Here is a 9,658-nt window from a genome sequence, read left to right as displayed (position 1 = left end):
GGCTACCTCAAGGTCACCCCGTCCCCCCTAAATTCTGATTTCGATAATGTCAGCGCATAATTGGAACCGTTCACTTTTTAGATAACATATTAAAGATCATCTCTACAACAAATCAAATCAATCGGAAATCGTTTGATTATATAACTGTTGTCAATTAAATTAGAAAAAATTTATGATTTCAATTAAAGAGTGATTTTTTTACCAAACCATTGATTTTTTCTATTTAATTGACAATAGTTATATAACTAAACGATTGATTTGATTTTTTTTGCAGAGATGATCTTTAATATGTTATCTAAAAAGTGAACGGTTACGATTATGCGCCGACATTGCCGAAATCAGAATTTGAGGGGGGTGGGGTGACCTTGAGGTACCCAAGGTGTGACCCAAGTATTGTTCATAACATATTGGCTAGTGATTATGAGGCCTAAATTCTTGACTATAGGGAACACCAAAGGCCTAAGCCCTTCCAACCCTTGGATAGATACAAGGAAGGGAGGGCATAGCTTTTGGTTTTTCATGTTGTTAAGGGATTGAGGTTTGGTTTTTCTTGTTTTTCTTTCTATTTTTTTTAATAATAAAATGGGAACAAATGAGGTTGAGAAAAAGAGGTGTTTGTCTAGAAAATTCTCAAAATAAAATTCGTTGCCTAATGGGAGCTCAAGCAGTGAAAGGCCCATTTTTCATACTTTTTGGTTTGAATCCAAGCCCAGTCCCAGGCCCAGCCCATATCATTAGAAGAACCTTAAGACAAAACCCTAGCACAAAACCTGGCGGCAATTCCCTTATAAAAACCCTTCAAACGCTCTTATATTCGCCTCTTACACCGCGCACACTCTAAACCCTAGCCAAAACCCTAGCATCCTCTCTCCGTCTCTTTCGTCTCTGCTTCAATGGAGTTTTGGGGTAAGCCTCTCTTTTCTCCACCATAACCCTTCTTTCACTGTTTTGCTTTCTCATTATCACTCTTAGTCGATTGTTTGCTTTATGAAGAGGTTGTTCCTTTTTTTATTGTTATGTTCTGTATGCTTTTTTCTTTAACCACGCCTTTCTGTACTTTGGAGTTAAAGACATTCTGGGCAACTGAGATTTTGTTTCAATTAGAGGAATAGCTAAAATATATGGAGCCTTTCACACTTAACATGATGTAATGTTTTGTAATATTTGGTTTCCAGCTATTTCTTCCTGCTTGAAATTATTTTAATAAAGTAAAGTGCTTCTGCAATATGGGTGTGAAATTGTTTGTGTGGTTTCAGTTTTTTTATTGGATTGAATGGTTCTTACAAGTTGTTGACTAGCTGGTTTTCCATGATTTGTTTCTTAAAGTTGTCCTGTTTTGGTTAAAGGGTTACAAGTTTCATATAGTTATCATTATTTTTGGCTTTGCTGGAAGAAAATATATATTATCGAGTCTGCCCCTTTGCTGGTGTTTGTGAACTCTAGGACTAAAATGATTGTTTTATCATATTTTCATCCATTTTTTATCATACAACGATCATTTCTTTTGCATTCTTGTTACATTTATTCTCATTAGTATCTTTTTTTTTTAATTACCCTAGTATAGTATCTGTTTTTTCTTATTAGCTTGAAAAGATGTCAAATTTATACTTTTTCTTAATTCCAGGTGCTGAAGTGAAGGCTGGACAGCCACTCAAAGTAGAGCCAATTGATGGAAAAGTTGTGCATCTGTCACAGGTTTGTGTCTATGTTTGTTATTGTTTGATTGACCACTCTACTAATTCTCTTTTTTAAGTTTTCATGCCTCTTTTCAAGATTTTTAAAAGTTTGTTGTTCTCTAGGCATGTCTGGGCGAGTCAAAGAAGGGAGTTGATAATGTTGTTGTCTCTGTGAAGATTGGAAACCAGAAGCTTGTTTTGGGAACTCTCTTGCCTGAGAATATCCCTCAGTTATCATTTGATTTGGTTTTTGAGAAAGAGTTTGAGCTCTCTCACAATTCAAAGAATGCGAGTGTCCACTTTGCCGGTTATCAAACTTTTATCGGAGAATATCCTTACAATATTTTTCCCATTAACTGTGCTGAATTGATTTATTTGTGCATCTGTCTTTATGAATGATTGTTTCTATAAAAAGTGTTCAGAAACCTTAACGTAGTTGAATGTATGCTGGTGTTTGAGTAATTGTTTTTCATTTTTTTATTTTTTGCAAGATTGTCTTCAATTTAATTATTTTTCATGAGATTTTAAATTTAAAAAATTGAATAACATAAAGATTCAATATTTAGAGTTTTGGTTATGTGACAATTTAATATTCTTCATCTCTTACTTTTGTTTCCTTGACTACCTCTCTTTGTTTGTGCTTCCACAGAAGATGATTCTGGTAAGTCTTTCACATTCGCCTTACTTGCATTGGTCTTTTCTGTTTTTATTTTTTAATTCAAGCTGAGCTCAATTCTTTACTTTTTTCCCCTCTTATGTAGAATTTGATACTGACTCAGAAGGAGAGGATGTGGATCTCCCACTAATTCCCATGGAGAATGGTAAATATTGCACTCGGGCCAAATTTTCATTTTGGCTGGTAGCATGTGTGGAAAATTTAATTCATTATATTTTCTTCTACAGGAAAAGTTGATCAGAAGGTTGAGCAAGCAAAGCCAGCTACAACCAAAGCCAAAGCTGTCAAACCTGAGTCTTCTGAAAAGCAAAAAGTTAAAATTCAAGAGCCAATCAAAGGTGATGAGGATGAAGATGATGATGATGAAGACGATGATGATGAATCTGACGATGAGGATGGTTCTGAAGATGAATCTGATGAGGTATCTCAATTTCTTAATGGCTAATAAGAATTGGTCTTTTTCAGATTTTACTATAGCTTGAAATTTTTTGGGAATTTTATATTAACATTTTTATCCATCTCTACTTTTTATGGAATCAATATGAATTCGATGCACCAAAAATTCATATGAATTCTGCAGTGAATCATATTTGCTTCAGCTGTAAGGGCATTTTTTGGTGCTATAACCCCTGATTATCTGGTGCCGCCCAATGTCTTTTTTGCATTTCTGATGAAGTAATGAGTGCTATTTTTTTTTGGGTCTACTATGTTATATTTGTATTCAAATGTGGTGCCAATTATTTACTGCACATACATTTGTTTACCCCTTATCCTATTGTTTCCATCTAGAAGACAGATTCTAGTCTGTCATACCTGCTTTTTACTAATATGGTTGGAACACAAATTGATGTCTTTTGTTGGCATGAAGAGGGTCTTATTTTGTTTTTTTCTTTGAATTTTTTTGATTATCCTTTCTATTTTGAGTTGCTTTGAATTTTTGGTTGTTACGATTCTCCATTTCAGTAAATATGTAATAACTTGGGAATTTTGCATTATTTTTTTTCAATAGGACATGCTTGAAGCTGATAGCGATGATGAAGATGATGACAGTGATGAGGAAGATGAAGAGACACCTACTCCTAAAAAGGTATTTAATTTAATTCTTGTTGTTCCCAGTTTCCCAACTTCTCTGCGAAGGTTTGTCATGTTGATTATTTTTGTGGGTTCTATTATTAATATATTGATGATTATTTAGAAGGCCGACTCCAAGAAAAGACCCAACGATTCTGCATCCAAAACTCCTGTCTCTGCTAAGAAGGCAAAATCAGTTGCTGCTACTCCTACAAAGACTGGTACTATTTCTTTCCCTCAGCAAAATCAGCATTTGATGTTTAATGTCTTGGTTTATGATCTCTTTTATGATATTTGTTATGTTTTATAATATTGCATTTTTTTTTTGGTATGATAATATTGCATTTTTTGTTTTTGATATATGTTAGGTGGATATTATCTTTTAGTCCTAGTTTGTTATATCTTGCAAATGTTTTGAAAATTGGTTCTCAATGTTGTGCAATCTCATGCTTTGAATGAGGGTGACATGTATGATATGCAGTAATTCCAAAATTTCACCAAACATCTTTCTATTGTTCCTTTTTTCCCGTATTTCATTGAATGTCAAATTATGTACCGTCTTTTCTTTCCTTTTTGTTTTTGAGTTGTTGAAATAGTAGTTATATTATACAGATGGCAAGAAGGCGATTGTCCACACAGCCACACCACACCCTGCAAAGAAAGGCGGAAAGACTCCTGCCACAGCTGATAAACCCAAGGCCCAAACACCAAAGTCTGGTGGTGGTGACCATTCCTGCAAATCTTGCAGCAAGTATGTTTAGCTATAGCAGTTAGATTTCCTTAGTTACTTGTGTTTTTTCTGTGTTTGACTGTATTATGGTCTTTGGTACAGGACATTTGGCTCTGTTGGTGCGCTTGATTCACACAGCAAGGCCAAGCACAGTGCAGCGAAGTAAAATGGAGAGAATGGAGACATGCAGTAGCGTGGCATGTTTCTAATATATAGTATTTTTGATATTGAGGGTACAGAGGGTGATATGTTAAGGTTTTTGGCGGAGAGATTGTCCTCAGGGTTTTGTGTTATCGGCTTGTTTTTAGAGTTATTGACGTTTTACTTTTAAACGGGATGTTTTATGCTTAAATCTCAAGGTCTCAAGTTTATGGGTACACTACTTAACTCTGTTTTCCCTCTGATTGATATATGCGCACCTCATTGGCATATGATTATTTGGGGAAATGTAAGTTTCTGTCTAATGACCGAGGAATATTGAAAATTAGCCCGTTTTGGTTTTTGGCATTTTGTATTTTTCTTTTGCAGTGTTGGTAAAGTAACTCTTGAGTAGTGTTTGAACATTGCTCAAGTAGTGCTTATGGGGAATTTGAGCTCAATGAGTAGTGTTAATAGTCATTGGGAAAAATGACTATTGGTCCATTTGCACAACTCATGCATATGAAGAAAACCGCTGATATTCATTAGTCATGTTAAGATGCCAATCATTAAAATGAACTTGTCATATATTGGGATTAGAGAGGGATTTATCAACTTCACATCATTTGTAGAGTTTCCCTTAACCAAATAAATACCCATTAAACTGTAGACTAGGGATGTGTAACATTCAAATCAAACTGTTTAACCTATCAATCCTGTACAAATATAATTTCAGTTGAATTTGTTGCTTAATTGTAGACCTTAATCACCTCTCTCAAGGAAGAAACAATTAATAATGCGACTTAGCAATAGAAAATTTGGCATGTGTAATAGTTTCTATTCACTTTCATACTAATATACTATTCATCGGAAATAATGGAGCGTGTATTTTCATGTTGTATATATTTCTCACTTTTCGTATTTCATGTCGGTGCCTTTCTAAGTCTCCAGTTACGTTGCATGGTAGAGGTCTCACGAACTCAATAATAGACATGATATGTCTGAGAAAGACAACAGAAAGGGAATACGAGGTTGACATTTAAGCTTATTAGGTCCAACTAACAAACTATTAGTTTAATGATAATTTATCAATTTCTCTCCATTTTATTGGAAGAGATCTTAAGTTGAAATCTCCCTCTCCAGCAAAAAAAAATTAAAAAACAGAACTTATAATGTCAAAATATTTATTATATTCAAAATTTAATAACGGCATGTATATATAAGGAAGTTTATAAGTAACAGGCAAATTTAAATGAAGTTTTAAGCCTAATATAGTAATTATGATGAATTTTAAAGGCAATGCATGTGGTGGTGGTAGTAGTAACGACAATGGATGTGGCGATGATGGTATTGGCGAGAATGTTACAATGGTAGTGTCAGTAGATTTCGGAGGCGGTAGGTGTTGATAGCAGTGTTGGGTTGTGGAGGCAGTGGCCATGATGATGGCAGTGGGAAGGTGGTGGTGATGGCAGTGGTATTTGTATTTATTCTCTAAAAGTTACATTATCTTAGAATTTTGAAAATAATACACGTTTACGTGTAATTTTAAGTTCAAATGCCATTAAACTACCCACCTTATTAAGGTTTAGGATGGAATATCAAAGGCAACGGATGGGTCTTGGCCAAGTTCACTGTTCACAGCAAATTGTTCCAACCATAGTCAACAACTTTAAACAGATACTAAATAACATTAAACGATCAAACTTCACAAAGAAAATAACACTCCTAACGATTTTAACCATCAATTCCAACCAAGATTTAAAAGCTTGTACAAATTCCAAATATGATGATACCATGTGTCCAAAAGCATAAAAAGATTTTGGCTACCACACAACCTGCATCATGATCAGACTACGACCAATGGTAATGACCTACCAAACAGTAAATAACCTACAACAGTCGTCTGAGTGATGGAATAGGATGATACTTTTCACGCTTCTTCTGAATTGATACCTTAAACATCGTATAATCCCATTCTCCTGACATGCTGCACCAGAAACCTGTACACAAATTCCATGGTAAGCTGCAATAAAAAAGAAAATCACTCGGACCCGAGCAGGGATACCTGCAGCTGCAGAACTTGTAAAGGGTGTAAGATCATGACTACTGTAATTTTGAAAATAAAGAAAAATGAAAAATGAGAGAAGAAAACAAAACCCAGAACAGAACCATGATATTTGATCGTTCACTAGTCTTGATTTGTGGTGGTCACAGAACCTGACTGTAAAACATGAATGCATGCAAAACAAGCAAGAAATAAAAAACAAATTCCACACAGATACAAATATGTACTAAGGATTGGCTTCTACAAAAGTAAACAAACTAAATAAAAAAGAAAGTGCTGGGGACTTTTGATTGGACAAAAAACACAGCACTGACCTAATTTTTAAAGACAGATGTAAGAGTCAGCTGAAATCAGCCACTACTGCCCAAACAGAAATTCTTAGTTAAAGGGGTTGGCATCATAATGGGGGAGGCATCGTAATGACTAATAGATGCAAGAATATTTGTATTTGTTTTAGACGTAAGCACAAGTTCAATAAAGAACTAAAAGTTATTTTACTTTAGTCTGTATTTATTAGAATTAGACTTTCAGAGTTCATTATTTATTTGTCATTATTTACAATAATTTGGGGTCTAATTATGATATTTTACGTATTTTATTATTATAAAATTGCCTATCCAAAGAGGTAAAAATGTAATTAAGAATAATAATTTGAATTTATCCTAATTATAGACTTCCTCCCTATCCTCTCTATTTCAATCCTTTGCGTCACTTTTGTAGTTACTTAACTAAGATGTAAAAGTTATAACTTTCTACGAAGGACAATAGTACAACTGATCAAGGGAAGTCGTTAGAAGTGAATGGTTCAAGCTAAAACTAGAAACTAGGGCAACAAGGGAAATGATTTATTAAGGCATCTCATGCAGAAAGCACACAGTCACACAATATGAACGTGGTTAAAAAATGCAAAGTTATTTCAATTCCATATCACAGAAGTGTGAACCTGCACACCACCTGCACAGTGGAAAATGGGCTGTAAGCTATATTTATTGAGTGAATGCTTTTTGTTGAAATATAAACTTTTTTCCTAATTGAGCAAGCAGATTACTATTATATATATGTGCGTGTATATATGTATATATATATATCTATCTCTCTGTATATATATATATACAGAGAGAGATAGAGAGTGCAAAAACGACATACAAAACTTTATAATATCAGAATTCATACCCTCGTTCTGGTGGTCGCTACTGCTGCTGTTACTTATAGCCATTGTACTGATTTTCCTTTTGCACTTGCCCATTATTGTTGCTTCTATCAGTGTGGACCTTAGAAGAATTTTCATTTTGCTCTCTTTCCCTGTTCCACTGCTCAATTTTGGCCCGTCTCTCCTCACTGCCTTCCCTAACTGGACTATGGTTCCTTCTCTTTCCAGGGCTTCTGCTTCTACTGCGTCTTTTACGGCCAGGGCTTACAGTCTTGTTCCTTCTGCTCCAGCTTTCATGATGGTAATCCCCGTCATCATACCTTCTGCCATGACCACGGCCCTCATGAGAGCGCTCTTCATAGCTACGATGCCTGTAAGGACTGCGGCTCCTGCTTCGACTGCGGCTATGCCTTCCTCGGTAGCTCCCAAATAACTCACGCCTCAATTCCCTGACATAGATAACAAGGTTATTAAAATAAATTATCAATATATTCTGCAAAAAGGGCAAAAAAAAACAAAAAAAATCATCAAGCAAAGTTTACCTCCCGATACTTTTCAGGTGCATAAAATTGCAGTATCCACCGCGGTTGCATGTATTTTCCTCATATTGCCTGCAGGTAGCTTCACGGAAGTCCGTCACAGGTGAATAGTCAACAATGATAGGTCGGCCTGCAATTGATTTTCCAAGGGGTGGAAATTCAGTATATTACATATTGTGGGCCGAAAGAGCAATAGTAAATAACTAGCAGAAACATATGATGATACCAAATCTAAAATTAAAAGACGGGTAAATACTGACCAGCATAATATCTTCCAGTCAGGTTCCGAAGTGCATTTGCAGCATGTTCTTCCTCCCTAAACTGAACATACACATTGCCCACCTGCCCAAATGGAGAAAATTCTGTTTAGTGTCAATAATATATCCGCAGCAGAAAAAAAAAAAATACTAAAAACAGGGTAAATCCAATTAGCTCTACGTTTGAATAAACATACCATGTGGTCAGCTAGGTTGTCACAGACATTCAGGCTTTCAATTTCCCCATATTTGCTCAACTCTTGAAATAGATCCTCATAAAATTCCTGCAAATTCCCATACACAAACATTTTGATTGTAAGAAATATTTAAGTGTATGCACTTACATTTATATGCATATACTGAACACAAATACATTACACAAACACTAAGGTTTCAACCACTCCACTTTCAGATAATTAAATAAAACGTAGTTTTCTATCCAACTATTCTACTTTCATATTTCAGTACTCTACATTCGATTTCCTATTTTTACTTGCATGTTCCTTTACTCTTCCTTCTTTATCTTTCATGGAACAATATCATTTCTAGGATGTAACATTTAAACACACAAATCCTGAAATTCACACAGTACATAAAAGAAACACCTCTTATTCATAAAAATAGTGCATAATTAAATTAAACAACAACATTTCCAATAAAAATAAATGGGTTTTGTTAAATTAGAAGTTACTTTTCTTAACAACATAAACAAACAAGAAGAATAAGAAGAGCGAGACCTCAAAATGTTTCTGGATCTGGCGGGGGTCGATGGGCTGGCCCTGGGCGTCGACGCCGGGGGTGATCATATCGGGCCGCTGGTACATGTTGGAGAGCAAAAGGGTTGGGCTGATGCTGGGCTTGGTGTGGAGCCTGGAGCAGCGGTCGCCGTGCCTGCACGCGCCGATTTTGAAGTAGAAGGGACAATTCACCCGGTCCTTCTCTGTCCCGAATATGGAGGCCAAGTGCTCCGCCATTGTTGCTTCTGTCTTTCAAGGTCTTCAGGCTTGTGGGTCTCTGAGTATTTTGTGGACAAGGAGGTTCGTACGAAAAACAGAGAGCAGTGGAACAGTGAAATGAAGAAATAAAGATATAAAGGAGTGCGTGATGTAATCTGAGTCGGTTGGATGTTGTGCTCTTTGTACTTCTAGAGGGTTCCTAATCCTTGCACGTGTATCGTATGTATTGGGATTTTATGTGTTATAAGCTTCTAAGCCCACAAGCCCAAAGGTATAGCCTCTACCCACCCTACCCACTAAAGGCCCAAGCCTACTCCTTATCCTAGCCCAATTAGGTCCCTAAACGGCCGCCTCCGTCTATTACTGCTTTTCAATTTGAGGCTACGTCATTTGTCTCTGT

The 9,658-nt window shown here is 35.8% G+C and overlaps 2 protein-coding genes across 4 annotated transcripts; one reads left to right on the top strand and one right to left on the bottom strand.

Moving 5' to 3' along the window:
- Window positions 1-806: 806 nt before the first annotated feature.
- LOC147298953 (histone deacetylase HDT1-like) lies at window positions 807-4,658 on the top strand. The gene is made up of 9 exons (XM_086241314.1): window positions 807-906; window positions 1,625-1,695; window positions 1,800-2,005; window positions 2,415-2,497; window positions 2,580-2,773; window positions 3,362-3,439; window positions 3,548-3,644; window positions 4,036-4,174; window positions 4,256-4,658. Exons 1-9 carry the CDS (start codon window positions 894-896, stop codon window positions 4,317-4,319), a joined length of 945 nt encoding a protein of 314 aa, XP_086097440.1. The 5' UTR covers window positions 807-893; the 3' UTR covers window positions 4,320-4,658.
- Window positions 4,659-5,953: 1,295 nt separating this feature from the next.
- On the bottom strand, window positions 5,954-9,372 carry LOC147298952 (splicing factor U2af small subunit B-like). 3 transcript variants are annotated; one of them, XM_086241500.1, is made up of 6 exons: window positions 9,040-9,372; window positions 8,500-8,586; window positions 8,306-8,387; window positions 8,049-8,175; window positions 7,530-7,955; window positions 5,954-7,310 (listed from the first exon to the last, which is right to left on the bottom strand). In XM_086241500.1, the coding sequence occupies exons 1-5, from the start codon at window positions 9,274-9,276 to the stop codon at window positions 7,559-7,561; spliced, it is 930 nt and encodes a 309-aa protein (XP_086097626.1). In that variant the 5' UTR covers window positions 9,277-9,372; the 3' UTR covers window positions 5,954-7,310; window positions 7,530-7,558. The 3 variants fall into 3 exon arrangements, with proteins under 3 accessions (XP_086097626.1, XP_086097633.1, XP_086097640.1); XM_086241507.1 differs by having other exon boundaries at window positions 5,954-6,512; XM_086241514.1 differs by having other exon boundaries at window positions 5,954-6,291.
- Between the last annotated feature and the right edge of the window lie 286 nt (window positions 9,373-9,658).

Source organism: Dryas octopetala, chromosome 1 (assembly GCF_963921425.1).
Source record: "Dryas octopetala chromosome 1, drDryOcto1.1, whole genome shotgun sequence".
Classification (NCBI taxonomy): domain Eukaryota; kingdom Viridiplantae; phylum Streptophyta; class Magnoliopsida; order Rosales; family Rosaceae; genus Dryas; species Dryas octopetala.
Note: the sequence above shows the minus strand (reverse complement) of the source record. Positions and strands in the feature narration are given on the sequence as shown.